The sequence below is a fragment of the Oncorhynchus gorbuscha genome, unplaced genomic scaffold, assembly GCF_021184085.1.
Source record: "Oncorhynchus gorbuscha isolate QuinsamMale2020 ecotype Even-year unplaced genomic scaffold, OgorEven_v1.0 Un_scaffold_390, whole genome shotgun sequence".
Classification (NCBI taxonomy): domain Eukaryota; kingdom Metazoa; phylum Chordata; class Actinopteri; order Salmoniformes; family Salmonidae; genus Oncorhynchus; species Oncorhynchus gorbuscha.
The window spans coordinates 462501-478078 of record NW_025745238.1 but is presented as its reverse complement, the minus strand read 5'-3'; the positions used below and the strand labels follow the sequence as shown (position 1 = coordinate 478078).

General features: G+C 49.0%; 1 protein-coding gene across 1 annotated transcript in view; it reads right to left on the bottom strand.

Annotated features, from left to right (window-relative positions):
- Positions 1-15578, bottom strand: part of LOC124018097 (homeodomain-interacting protein kinase 3-like) — a 92745-nt gene that overhangs the window by 10963 nt on the left and 66204 nt on the right. The window contains 4 exon segments of the mRNA XM_046333367.1: positions 3646-3808; positions 3972-4156; positions 5201-5287; positions 7361-7480. Coding sequence (XP_046189323.1) covers positions 3646-3808; positions 3972-4156; positions 5201-5287; positions 7361-7480 — 555 coding nt within the window.

Genomic DNA, 15578 nt, shown 5'->3' with positions numbered 1-15578 from the left:
ACACAGAGACATGAGCCCCCGGGGGGACATCTACTACAGAAACTAATGGGTTAGATCAACACAGAGACATGGGACATCTACTACAGACACTAATGGGTTAGATCAACACAGAGACATGAGCCCCGGACATCTACTACAGACACTAATGGGTTAGATCAACACAGAGACATGAGCCCCCGGACATCTACTACAGAAACTAATGGGTTAGATCAACACAGAGACATGAGCCCCCGGACATCTACTACAGACACTAATGGGTTAGATCAACACAGAGACATGAGCCCCGGACATCTACTACAGACACTAATGGGTTAGATCAACACAGAGACATGAGCCCCGGACATCATCAGACACTAATGGGTTAGATCAACACAGAGACATGAGCCCCCGGACATCTACTGACACTAATGGGTTAGATCAACACAGAGACATGAGCCCCCGGACATCTACTACAGACACTAATGGGTTAGATCAACACAGAGACATGAGCCCCGGACATCTACTACAGACACTAATGGGTTAGATCAACACAGAGACATGAGCCCAGGACATCTACTCACTAATGGGTTAGATCAACACAGAGACAGAGGGACATCTACTACAGACACTAATGGGTTAGATCAACACAGAGACATGAGCCCCGGACATCTACTACAGACACTAATGGGTTAGATCAACACAGAGACATGAGCCCCCGGACATCTACTACAGACACTAATGGGTTAGATCAACACAGAGACACTAATGGGTTAGATCAACACAGCCCCGGACATCTACTACAGACACTAATGGGTTAGATCAACACAGAGACATGAGCCCCCGGACATCTACTACAGAAACTAATGGGTTAGATCAACACAGAGACATGAGACATCTACTACAGACTAATGGGTTAGATGAGCCCCGGACATCTACTACAGACACTAATGGGTTAGATCAACACAGAGACATGAGCCCCCGGACATCTACTACAGACACTAATGGGTTAGATCAACACAGAGACATGAGCCCCCGGACATCTACTACAGAAACTAATGGGTTAGATCAACACAGAGACATGAGCCCCCGGACATCTACTACAGACACTAATGGGTTAGATCAACACAGAGACATGAGCCCCGGACATCTACTACAGAAACTAATGGGTTAGATCACACAGAGACAGAGACATGAGATCCACAGAGACATGGACATCTACTACAGACACTAATGGGTTAGATCAACACAGAGACATGAGCCCCGGACATCTACTACAGACACTAATGGGTTAGATCAACACAGAGACATGAGCCCCCGGACATCTACTACAGACACTAATGGGTTAGATCAACACAGAGACATGAGCCCCCGGACATCTACTACAGAAACTAATGGGTTAGATCAACACAGAGACATGAGCCCCGGACATCTACTACAGAAACTAATGGGTTAGATCAACACAGAGACATGAGCCCCCGGACATCTACTACAGACACTAATGGGTTAGATCAACACAGAGACATGAGCCCCGGACATCTACTACAGACACTAATGGGTTAGATCAACACAGAGACATGAGCCCCGGACATCTACTACAGAAACTAATGGGTTAGATCAACACAGAGACATGAGCCCCCGGACATCTACTACAGAAACTAATGGGTTAGATCAACACAGAGACATGAGCCCCCGGACATCTACTACAGAAACTAATGGGTTAGATCAACACAGAGACATGAGCCCCGGACATCTACTACAGACACTAATGGGTTAGATCAACACAGAGACATGAGATCAACCCCCGGACATCTACTACAGAAACTAATGGGTTAGATCAACACAGAGACATGAGCCCCGGACATCTACTACAGAAACTAATGGGTTAGATCAACACAGAGACATGAGCCCCCGGACATCTACTACAGACACTAATGGGTTAGATCAACACAGAGACATGAGCCCCGGACATCTACTACAGAAACTAATGGGTTAGATCAACACAGAGACATGAGCCCCCGGACATCTACTACAGACACTAATGGGTTAGATCAACACAGAGACATGAGCCCCCGGACATCTACTACAGAAACTAATGGGTTAGATCAACACAGAGACATGAGCCCCGGACATCTACTACAGAAACTAATGGGTTAGATCAACACAGAGACATGAGCCCCGGACATCTACTACAGACACTAATGGGTTAGATCAACACAGAGACATGAGCCCCGGACATCTACTACAGACACTAATGGGTTAGATCAACACAGAGACATGAGCCCCCGGACATCTACTACAGAAACTAATGGGTTAGATCAACACAGAGACATGAGCCCCGGACATCTACTACAGAAACTAATGGGTTAGATCAACACAGAGACATGAGCCCCGGACATCTACTACAGAAACTAATGGGTTAGATCAACACAGAGACATGAGCCCCCGGACATCTACTACAGAAACTAATGGGTTAGATCAACACAGAGACATGAGCCCCCGGACATCTACTACAGAAACTAATGGGTTCGATCAACACAGACAGTCTATCAACAGGGATTTCATCAGCACAACATAAGGGGAATTGTGCCTCAATAACTATTTTCATAAAGAAAGTGTTTCTGAGAAGAAAATAAGGAAAAAATACCAGAACTTTGACTCTCCATAATTAAAAACCTCCTAATGTATGATAAGTCTGACAGATTCCAACATATAATCCACATTAGCCTCACATCCCCAGTAGATGGCGACCTGCCTGTCTGGAGTCTGAGCCAAACAGCAGTACCGTATGCACCAAGAATAGAGTAAGAGTACAGATCTAGGATCTGTCCATATAATCATATTATTAAATCATTTAAAAGGCAAAACTGATCCAAGATCAGCAGTCCTTCTCCGACACTTTATGAATAAACAAAGAACAGAGCAGGAGCATGTGGTTCAGAGGTCACTGCTCTGACCTCTTGTACCCGGCCTACAATATTGAATCCAGGGAATTAGAGCAGGGCTGAATCCAACATGATCAAAGGTCTGGAAAGTCCAATAAAAAAAGTAGACACAGAACAGGGAGCCCCCCCCCATTACACATGACAGTCAACACAAAGCATTCTGAGAGGTGAATACTGGGAGATCTGGTGCATTTTCCCACCAAATACTTCCTGGAACTGGAACCAATCAAAGTTCACCTACATCAGAGCGGATGTGTTTTACACACACAAGGCTTTCCTAGAGACCACCCATTCTGTGTCCCCCCCAGGGGTAAATACTGAACACAAATGCACTAGAATGAAGGATGTGTCCATATATCAACTTGATTCAATTGGGCTTGTGGTATATGAGGTTCAGACGCCATCACCTTCACATTGTACCAACAGTTGATATGAGAATGGACTTCTAATGTATTGACAAAGATGGACATGTATTTCCAGAAAAAGCGATAAAGCCCCATGTCATCCACTCCGACCATCTGGAGGTCTGGGTCAGGGGAAAACACGCCTTGGTCTAGCTGTTTCTCAAATGAAGACTTGTCTGATAAAACTGTCTCCATTCAAATCTAATATGAAGTCTAACAGCTCTAGCAGTGGTACATTGTCATATAGCCGTCTATTCATATAAACGGAAATGTTTCCCTCCATGTGACGGCTACTGTATTGATGTGGTGAAGCTACTTACTTGGTTGTGAATGGTGGCCATCTTGCTGAAGGGCCCGGTCAGGTTAACTGTGGTGGTGGTGGTGGTCACCGGTCTGATGAAGGGGGCTTTGTTCCGGTTGAGCGTGTCGTAAGGACCGGGACGAGAGCGGGTAACGTCCATGATGTGGAAACACGATTTGACACTGATGGAGAGGAAAGGAGGGGGTTGGAGTTATTTTCATCACAGTACAGCAGGCCCCAGCTATTCTTTATGCTTGTCCTCCTTTTACAAATAACTAAATGTTTCATCATGTCTCTTCTCTACGAAAAGGTCAACCCGCCTGAAAGACAGTGGGGGAAACTCACTGGTTGCTATGGGGGAAGTCGAGCAGGTGTTGCATGGACATAAAGGAGTGGCTGAGCGCCTCAGTGGGGGCGATCCTCTTCTCCGCATCGATCCACAACATCCTCTTCAGCAGGCCTACAAACTCTCTTCGGTCCACCTTCTCTGCCAACAGGTCACTACCTTCCAGATTCATCACCAAGTTGACCTGGGAGAGAGAGGCAGGTCAGGGTCATCTGTTATCTTTCCCAGTGTTTGTGTCCATTTCATCTGGAGCCTCAGGAAGTTTTAAACCAGCTTTACAAGTCAAGGGAGACTTGGTTAAGGGACAAACAGTATAAACAGTCACTATGCTGGAATAATCCTTTCCTAAATGAAAAATACCAGACATTTTGCAGAAGTTTATCAAATGTGAAAACATCAAACCAACCATTGTGATAAGTGGAACGATGAGGCATTTTTCATATCTACAGCATTCTACATCCACCGTCTCTACACATCTACGTCGTCATCCCCCCGTCTCTACGTCGCCATCCCCCCGTCTCTACGTCGCCATCCCCCCGTCTCCACGTCATCCCCCCTCTACACATCTACGTCGCCCCCCCGCCTCTACGTCCCCCCCCCGCCTCTACGTCACCCCCCCCCCCGCCCTACGTCACCCCCCCCCCCCCTCTACGTCACCCCCCGCCTCTACGTCCCCCCCGCCTCTACGTCATCCCCCCCGCCTCTCGTCATCCCCCCCCCCCCGCCTCTCGTCATCCCCCGCCTCTACGTCATCCCCCCCGCCTCTACGTCACCCCCCCCCCCCCCCGCCTCTACGTCATCCCCCCGCCTCTACGTCATCCCCCCCGCCTCTACGTCATCCCCCCCGCCTCTCACGTCACCCCCCCCCCGCCTCTACGTAATTGCCCCCCAACTCAAAAAAACATCAGCAGGGAAATGTTCAACCCATGATCTCATTATCAGGGAATTTCCAGCTGTGGTTTCACCGAGGCTTTACTTTCAAACTAAGTGTTGGGTGCTGAACCTTAGCATATGACTAGAGATGTGAGAATGGGGTTTTTCCAGCAATGAGATGTACGTACATGTTCTAGCTTTTTCAGTCAAACAGCTGAAGGTGAACTTCCTCTCTCTCAGATCTACGGCCCCATGTCATCTAACCATCTGACCATGGGCTTCCTGAGTAGAGACTCATCAACACGGTCTAGTTAGAACAGCTGAAGGTGTCCACATCCTGTGGAACAAGACTTACGTGCGCCATGTCATCCAAACAGTTGAAGATGTACTTCCTTGCTTCCTTCGATTTCATCCCCGTCTCGGTCTCATGCTCATCAGTCGACTGGAGAGAGACAGGGGGAGAAAGAGAGAGCGCGAGACAGGGGGAGAAAGAGAGAGACAGGGGAGAGAAAGAGAGAGAGAGACGGGGAGAGAAAGAGAGAGAGAGACGGGGAGAGAAAGAGAGAGAGAGACGGGGGGAGAGAAAGAGAGAGAGAGACGGGAGAGAGAAAGAGAGAGAGAGACGGGGAGAGAAAGAGAGAGAGACGGGGAGAGAGAGAGAGGGGAGAGAGAGAGAGAGAGAGAGAGACAGGGAGGGAGAGAGGGGAGAGAGAGAGAGAGACAGGGAGGGAGAGAAAGAGAGAGAGACGGGGAGAAAGAGAGAGAGACGGGGAGAGAAAGAGAGAGAGAGACAGGGAGAGAAAGAGAGAGAGGAGAGAGAGAGAGACGGGGGAGAGGAGAGAGACGGGGAGGGAGAGAAAGAGAGAGACGGGGAGGGAGAGAAAGAGAGAGACAGGGAGAGAGAAAGAGAGAGACAGGGAGAGAAAGAGAGAGACAGGGAGAGAAAGAGAGAGACAGGGAGAGAAAGAGAGAGACAGGGAGAGAGAGAGAGAGAGAAGAGAGAGGGAGAGAAAGAGAGAGACAGAGAGAAAGAGAGAGACAGGGAGAGAAAGAGAGAGACAGGGAGAGAAAGAGAGAGACAGGGAGAGAGAAGAGAGAGAGAGACAGGGAGAGAAAAGAGAGAGAGACGGGGAGAGAAAGAGAGAGGGAGAGAAAGAGAGAGACAGGGAGAGAAAGAGAGAGAGACAGGGAGAGAAAGAGAGAGACAGGGAGAAAGAAGAGAGACAGGGAGAGAAAGAGAGAGACAGGGAGAGAAAGAGAGAGACAGGGAGAGAAAGAGAGAGACAGGGAGAGAAAGAGAGAGACAGGGAGAGAAAGAGAGAGACAGGGAGAGAAAGAGAGAGACAGGGAGAGAGAGAGAGACAGGGAGAGAAAGAGAGAGACAGGGAGAGAAAGAGAGAGACAGGGAGAGAAAGAGAGAGACAGGAGAGAGACAGGGAGAGAAAGAGAGACAGGGAGAGAAAGAGAGAGAGACAGAAAGGAGAGACAGGGAGAGAGAGAGACAGGGAGAGAAAGAGAGAGACAGGGAGAGAGAGAGAGAGACAGGGAGAGAGAGAGACAGGGAGAGAAAGAGAGAGAGAGAGACAGGGAGAGAAAGAGAAAGAGAGAGACAGGGAGAGAAAGAGAGAGAGAGAGACAGGGAGAGAAAGAAGAGAGAGACAGGGAGAGAAAGAGAGACAGGGAGAGAAAGAGAGACAGGGAGAGAAAGAGAAAGAGAGAGACAGGGAGAGAAAGAGAAAGAGAGAGACAGGGAGAGAGAGAGAGAGAGAGAGACAGGGAGAGAAAGAGAGACAGGGAGAGAAAGAGAGACAGGGAGAGAAAGAGAAAGAGAGAGACAGGGAGAGAAAGAGAAAGAGAGAGACAGGGAGAGAAAGAGAAAGAGAGAGACAGGGAGAGAAAGAGAGAGAGAGAGACAGGGAGAGAAAGAGAGAGAGAGAAAGAGAGAGAGAGGGAAAGAGAGAGAGAGACAGGGAGAGAAAGAGAGAGAGAGACAGGGAGAGAAAGAGAGAGAGAGACAGGGAGAGAAAGAGAGAGAGACAGGGAGAGAAAGAGAGAGAGACAGGGAGAGAAAGAGAGAAGAGAGAGACAGGGAGAGAAAGAGAGAGAGAGACAGGGAGAGAAAGAGAGAGAGACAGGGAGAGAAAGAGAGAGAAAGAGAGAGAGACAGGGAGAGAAAGAGAGAGAGAGAGACAGGAGGAGAAAGAGAGAGAGACAGGAGGAGAAAGAGAGAGAGAGACAGGGAGAACAATAAGGATTTGGTTTATGCCTTCAGCCTTTATCTCTAGTGTTGGTTCAAGCGGTGAAAAAGAGGATGCTTGTTGGGGTTTTCTTCTCTGGTGGGAGAATGTTTGGTGATGGTGAGATAATATGAAGGTTTGTTTTCAGTGAGGGCTAGGAGGTGTGTGTTTTGGTGGAGAGGAGTGAAAGAGGAGGGGTCAGTGTATGGAATGGTTGAGAGAGGGTGCTGGGGGGGGGGGGGGTTCCGCTGGAGTTTGGGCTTAGGGGTCCTTCTTACTTTCAATCGCCATGCTGAGTAGGGGGAGTCAGACTCCCTGCAGAAGAACCGTGCCGTCTTCGTCCCCACATTCAACAGATGATCCCCAGGCAAACCCTGCGTCTGAGAAATGTAGCGAATCTGTGAAAAGAGGAAGAGAGGGAAAAACAAAGACGTGAATAGACCGAGCAAGAGAGAAAAGGAGGAGATAGAAGAGCAAGAGAGAAAAGGAGGAGATAGAAGAGCAAGAGAGAAAAGGAGGAGATAGAAGAGCAAGAGAGAAAAGGAGGAGATAGAAGAGCAAGAGAGAAAAGGAGGAGATAGAAGAGCAAGAGAGAAGAGAAAGACACGTGGATAGACTGAGCAAGAGAGAAAAGGAGGAGATAGAAGAGAAAGACACGTGGATAGACTGAGCAAGAGAGAAAAGGAGGAAATAGAAGAGAAAGACACGTGAATAGACTGAGCAAGAGAGAAAAGGAGGAATTAGAAGAGAAAGACACGTGGATAGACTGAGCAAGAGAGAAAAGGAGGAGATAGAAGAGCAAGAGAGAAGAGAAAGACACGTGGATAGACTGAGCAAGAGAGAAAAGGAGGAGATAGAAGAGAAAGACACGTGGATAGACTGAGCAAGAGAGAAAAGGAGGAGATAGAAGAGAAAGACACGTGGATAGACTGAGCAAGAGAGAAAAGGAGGAATTAGAAGAGAAAGACACGTGGATAGACTGAGCAAGAGAGAAAAGGAGGAATTAGAAGAGAAAGACACGTGGATAGACTGAGCAAGAGAGAAAAGGAGGAGATAGAAGAGAAAGACACGTGGATAGACTGAGCAAGAGAGAAAAGGAGGAAATAGAAGAGAAAGACACATGGATAGACTGAGCAAGAGAGAAAAGGAGGAATTAGAAGAGAAAGACACTGATAGACTGAGCAAGAGAGAAAAGGAGGAATTAGAAGAGAAAGACACGTGGATAGACTGAGCAAGAGAGAAGAGAAAGACACGTGGATAGACTGAGCAAGAGAGAAAAGGAGGAATTAGAAGAGAAAGACACGTGGATAGACTGAGCAAGAGAGAAGAGAAAGACACGTGGATAGACTGAGCAAGAGAGAAAAGGAGGAATTAGAAGAGAAAGACACGTGGATAGACTGAGCAAGAGAGAAAAGGAGGAATTAGAAGAGAAAGACACGTGGATAGACTGAGCAAGAGAGAAAAGGAGGAATTAGAGAGAAAGACACGTGGATAGACTGAGCAAGAGAGAAAAGGAGGAATTAGAAGAGAAAGACACGTGGATAGACTGAGCAAGAGAGAAAAGGAGGAGATAGAAGAGAAAGACACGTGGATAGACTGAGCAAGAGAGAAAAGGAGGAGATAGAAGAGAAAGACACGTGGATAGACTGAGCAAGAGAGAAAAGGAGGAGATAGAAGAGAAAGACACGTGGATAGACTGAGCAAGAGAGAAAAGGAGGAGATAGAAGAGAAAGACACGTGGATAGACTGAGCAAGAGAGAAAAGGAGGAGATGAGCGTGGATAGACTGAGCAAGAGAGAAAAGGAGATAGAAGAGAAAGACACGTGGATAGACTGAGCAAGAGAGAAAAGGAGGAGATAGAAGAGAAAGACACGTGGATAGACTGAGCAAGAGAGAAAAGGAGGAGAGAAGAGAAAGACACGTGGATAGACTGAGCAAGAGAGAAAAGGAGGAGATAGAAGAGAAAGACACGTGGATAGACTGAGCAAGAGAGAAAAGGAGGAATTAGAAGAGAAAGACACGTGGATAGACTGAGCAAGAGAGAAGAGAAAGACACGTGGATAGACTGAGCAAGAGAGAAAAGGAGGAGATAGAAGAGAAAGACACGTGGATAGACTGAGCAAGAGAGATAGAGAAAGGAAAAATGCATTGGGAAAGAACATTCCCTGTATGCTATGACTAACAGAAGGGGAAAGAACATTCCCTGTATACTATGACTGTAACAGAAGGGGAAAGAACATTCCCTGTATACTATGACTGTAACAGAAGGGGAAAGAACATTCCCTGTATACTATGACTGTATACTATGACTGTAACAGAAGGGAGAGAACATTCCCTGTATACTATGACTGTAACAGAAGGGAGAGAACATTCCCTGTATACTATGACTGTAACAGAAGGGAAAGAACATTCCCTGTATGCTATGACTGTAACAGAAGGGGAAAGAACATTCCCTGTATGCTATGACTGTAACAGAAGGGGAAAGAACATTCCCTGTATACTATGACTGTAACAGAAGGGAGAGAACATTCCCTGTATACTATGACTGTAACAGAAGGGAGAGAACATTCCCTGTATACTATGACTGTAACAGAAGGGGAAAGAACATTCCCTGTATACTATGACTGTAACAGAAGGGAGAGAACATTCCCTGTATACTATGACTGTAACAGAAGGGAGAGAACATTCCCTGTATACTATGACTGTAACAGAAGGGGAAAGAACATTCCCTGTATACTATGACTGTAACAGAAGGGAAAGAACATTCCCTGTATGCTAATCTTAGCAATTTCTTCTCAGCTAGCTACATAGCAGTCTTTGTATCAAAGATAATTGCGTAATTATCGTATTTCGCTGTCCTAACGTAGTCTTCACTAGCCAGCTAGCTAACGTCCACTGATTAGCTGCACTGGGAAAACTATTACACTCAACTGAACGACTCGATCAGTGTAGTGTTAGCTAGCTACATAGCTGTCTTTGCTGTCTTCGTATCTTCGTTCCAAGATAATTGTGTTGCTTAGGTTTAGAGTGTGTAGTCTTAGAGTGATTATCTTAATTTACCGAGGTTAGCTAGCCAGCTATTTGTCGTCCTTAACGTAGGAGACTCTGCTAGCTAGCCAACAGCTAGCCAACGCTAGCCAACGTCTTCTGAATAGAACTCAACAACCCGGTCGCATTCACAGGTAGTATCACATTTTCATTTCATTTCATTACAGTACAACGGTTTGATTTGTTTGATCGTAGCTAGCTACATAGCTAGCTACATAGCCGTCTTTGTATCAAAGATAATTGTGTAGCCTAGAGCGATTTTCTAGGTTAGCTAGCCAGCTATTGTCGTTCTTTTAACGCAACGTAACGTAAACAACACTACTAGCTAGCCAGCTAGCCCCCGAATAGCAGCACTGTAGAAACTATTACACTCAACGGAACGACTTGATTAGTGTAGTGTCAACAACGCACCCACTGCCAGCTAGCCTACTTCAGCAGTACTGTATCATTTTAATCATTTTAGTCAATAAGATTCTTGCTACGTAGCTTAACTTTCTGAACATTCGAGACGTGTAGTCCACTTGTCATTCCAATCTCCTTTGCATTAGCGTAGCCTCTTCTGTAGCCTGTTAACTATGTGTCTGTTTATCCCTGTTCTCTCCTCTCTGCAAAGACCATACAAACGCTCCACACCGCGTGGCCGCGGCCACCCTAATCTGGTGGTCCCAGCGCGCACGACCCACGTGGAGTTCCAGGTCTCAGGTAGCCTCTGGAATTGCCGATCTGCGGTCAACAAGGCAGAGTTCATCTCAGCCTATGCCTCCCTCCAGTCCCTCGACTTCTTGGCACTAACGGAAACATGGATCACCACAGACAACACTGCTACTCCTACTGCTCTCTCTTCGTCCGCCCACGTGTTCTCGCACACCCCGAGAGCTTCTGGTCAGCGGGGTGGTGGCACCGGGATCCTCATCTCTCCCAAGTGGTCATTCTCTCTTTTCCCCTTACCCATCTGTCTATCGCCTCCTTTGAATTCCATGCTGTCACAGTTACCAGCCCTTTCAAGCTTAACATCCTTATCATTTATCGCCCTCCAGGTTCCCTCGGAGAGTTCATCAATGAGCTTGATGCCTTGATAAGCTCCTTTCCTGAGGACGGCTCCTCTCAGTTCTGGGCGACTTTAACCTCCCCACGTCTACCTTTGACTCATTCCTCTCTGCCTCCTTCTTTCCACTCCTCTCCTCTTTTGACCTCACCCTCTCACCCTCCCCCTACTCACAAGGCAGGCAATACGCTCGACCTCATCTTTACTAGATGCTGTTCTTCCACTAACCTCATTGCAACTCCCCTCCAAGTCTCCGACCACTACCTTGTATCCTTTTCCCTCTCGCTCTCATCCAACACCTCCCACACTGCCCCTACTCGGATGGTATCGTGCCGTCCCAACCTTCGCTCTCTCTCCCCCGCTACTCTCTCCTCTTCCATCCTATCATCTCTTCCCTCCGCTCAAACCTTCTCCAACCTATCTCCTGATTCTGCCTCCTCAACCCTCCTCTCCTCCCTCTCTGCATCCTTTGACTCTCTATGTCCCCTATCCTCCAGGCCGGCTCGGTCCTCCCCTCCCGCTCCGTGGCTCGATGACTCATTGCGAGCTCACAGAACAGGGCTCCGGGCAGCCGAGCGGAAATGGAGGAAAACTCACCTCCCTGCGGACCTGGCATCCTTTCACTCCCTCCTCTCTACATTTTCCTCCTCTGTCTCTGCTGCTAAAGCCACTTTCTACCACGCTAAATTCCAAGCATCTGCCTCTAACCCTAGGAAGCTCTTTGCCACCTTCTCCTCCCTCCTGAATCCTCCTCCCCCCCCTCCTCCCTCTCTGCAGACGACTTCGTCAACCATTTTGAAAAGAAGGTCGACGACATCCGATCCTCGTTTGCTAAGTCAAACGACACCGCTGGTTCTGCTCACACTGCCCTACCCTGTGCTCTGACCTCTTTCTCCCCTCTCTCTCCAGATGAAATCTCGCGTCTTGTGATGGCCGGCCGCCCAACAACCTGCCCGCTTGACCCTATCCCCTCCCCTCTTCTCCAGACCATTTCCGGAGACCTCCTCCCTTACCTCACCTCGCTCATCAACTCATCACTGACCGCTGGCTACGTCCCTTCCGTCTTCAAGAGAGTGAGAGTTGCACCCCTTCTGAAAAAACCTACACTCGATCCCTCCGATGTCAACAATTACAGACCAGTATCCCTTCTTTCTTTTCTCTCCAAAACTCTTGAACGTGCCGTCCTTGGCCAGCTCTCCCGCTATCTCTCTCTGAATGACCTTCTTGATCCAAATCAGTCAGGTTTCAAGACTAGTCATTCAACTGAGACTGCTCTCCTCTGTATCACGGAGGCGCTCCGCACTGCTAAAGCTAACTCTCTCTCCTCTGCTCTCATCCTTCTAGATCTATCGGCTGCCTTCGATACTGTGAACCATCAGATCCTCCTCTCCACCCTCTCCGAGTTGGGCATCTCCGGCGCGGCTCACGCTTGGATTGCGTCCTACCTGACAGGTCGCTCCTACCAGGTGGCGTGGCGAGAATCTGTCTCCTCACCACGCGCTCTCACCACTGGTGTCCCCCAGGGCTCTGTTCTAGGCCCTCTCCTATTCTCGCTATACACCAAGTCACTTGGCTCTGTCATAACCTCACATGGTCTCTCCTATCATTGCTATGCAGACGACACACAACTAATCTTCTCCTTTCCCCCTTCTGACGACCAGGTGGCGAATCGCATCTCTGCATGTCTGGCAGACATATCAGTGTGGATGACGGATCACCACCTCAAGCTGAACCTCGGCAAGACGGAGCTGCTCTTCCTCCCGGGGAAGGACTGCCCGTTCCATGATCTCGCCATCACGGTTGACAACTCCATTGTGTCCTCCTCCCAGAGCGCTAAGAACCTTGGTGTGATCCTGGACAACACCCTGTCGTTCTCAACCAACATCAAGGCGGTGGCCCGTTCCTGTAGGTTCATGCTCTACAACATCCGCAGAGTACGACCCTGCCTCACACAGGAAGCGGCGCAGGTCCTAATCCAGGCACTTGTCATCTCCCGTCTGGATTACTGCAACTCGCTGTTGGCTGGGCGACTCGATCAGTGTAGTGTCTGTGCCATTAAACCCCTTCAACTCATCCAGAACGCCGCAGCCCGTCTGGTGTTCAACCTTCCCAAGTTCTCTCACGTCACCCCGCTCCTCCGTTCTCTCCACTGGCTTCCAGTTGAAGCTCGCATCCGCTACAAGACCATGGTGCTTGCCTACGGAGCTGTGAGGGGAACGGCACCTCAGTACCTCCAGGCTCTGATCAGGCCCTACACCCAAACAAGGGCACTGCGTTCATCCACCTCTGGCCTGCTCGCCTCCCTACCACTGAGGAAGTACAGCTCCCGCTCAGCCCAGTCAAAACTGTTCGCTGCTCTGGCCCCCCAATGGTGGAACAAACTCCCTCACGACGCCAGGACAGCGGAGTCAATCACCACCTTCCGGAGACACCTGAAACCCCACCTCTTTAAGGAATACCTAGGATAGGATAAGTATTCCCTCTCCCCCCCTTTAAGATTTAGATGCACTATTGTAAAGTGACTGTTCCACTGGATGTCATAAGGTGAATGCACCAATTTGTAAGTCGCTCTGGATAAGAGCGTCTGCTAAATGACTTAAATGTAAATGTAAATGACTGTAACAGAAGGGGAAAGAACATTCCCTGTATACTATGACTGTAACAGAAGGGGAAAGAACATTCCCTGTATGCTATGACTGTAACAGAAGGGGAAAGAACATTCCCTGTATGCTATGACTAACAGAAGGGGAAAGAACATTCCATGTATGCTATGACTAACAGAAGGGAAAAGAACATTCCCTGTATACTATGACTAACAGAAGGGGAAAGAACATTCCCTGTATGCTATGACTGTAACAGAAGGGGAAAGAACAGTTCAATATTACCATTTCACCACCATAATATTACCATAACATCATACAGTCTGAACATCCCAGCACAGTTCTCTTCTCCATTCCTGCGGTGCCTTATTCCACTGTAAACTGCCCAGTCCTACCCACTCCTCCCATACCCACAGTCCCCCACCTTCAAGCCCAGGTGCTGACCCCTTCTCCAGCCTCACACATCCCGAGAACACAGTCATTACCTAGTGGTAATACATGACGTTGACATTCAGGTTATGCACAAGAGTCTCACACTACCATCACCCTGGGAATGAGTGACGTGCGGGGGGAGTGGGACCCTGGGAATGAGTGACGTGCGGGGGGAGTGGGACCCTGGGAATGAGTGACGTGCGGGGGAGTGGGACCCTGGGAACGAGTGACGTGCGGGGGGAGTGGGACCCTGGGAATGAGTGACGTGCGGGGGGGCCTGGGAATGAGTGACGTGCGGGGGAGTGGGACCCTGGGAGTGAGTGACGTGCGGGGGGGCCTGGGAATGAGTGACGTGCGGGGGAGTGGGACCCTGGAAATGAGTGACGTGCGGGGGGGACGGGGGGACCCTGGGAATGAGTGACGTGCGGGGGGGGGGGGTGGACCCTGGGAATGAGTGACGTGCGGGGGAGTGGGACCCTGGGAATGAGTGACGTGCGGGGGCGACCCTGAGAATGAGTGACGTGCAGGGGGCGACCCTGAGAATGAGTGACGTGCGGGGGGCTGCGAATGAGTGACGTGAGGGGGGTGAGACCCTGAGAATGAGTGACGTGCGGGGGGGGGGGGGGGGGGGGGGGACCCTGGGAATGAGTGACGTGCGGGGGGGAATGGGACCCTGGGATTGAGTGATGTGCGGGGGGGGGGGGGGCCTCATCGACAAGTCACCATCAAAGCATCATTACCTATCGCTACACAAAAGCCTTAGAGCAAGGGAAACAACTACCTGAAGGTCTCCGAGAGAGTTACGTCACCGATTGAAACGCTACTAGCGCGCACCCCGCTAACTAGGGAGCCATTTCACACCAGTTACATGTGGGTGTGTCCGTGATCAGGGCCCTAGCTGGAGAGAGGGAGTATGACTGTATGCCGCTGCCTGCATGGGGTCGTGTTGACTCAGGATTCTGCGTTTCACACAGAAAGGGAAAGATGAGACGCAGATAAAACATCTTGCTGCGTTATGTAAACGCAAATCTAAAAGGCTTCTTACTGTAAATTCTGCTCAACTTCAGTCAGGATTCGCTCCAAATCATGAATGTAAAAGGAGTCATTTCATGCTTCAGTTGCACTTCTCCACTCAGATGGAGTGTATTTGCTCGTCATTGGATCACCAGCAGGTCATTTCCTCCAGTGTAGTTTTTCTCCGGTATAAAGTTCAAATGCAACGCTCAATTTCAAGAAAAAAGGTGGAAATGTATCTGGCTACATTCTTCTATGATAAACATTGCCTACTGGGTGGTGGGATGATTCTGCCTGTGTCTACCTACTGGGTGGTGGGATGATTCTGTCTGTGTCTACCTACTGGGTGGTGGGATG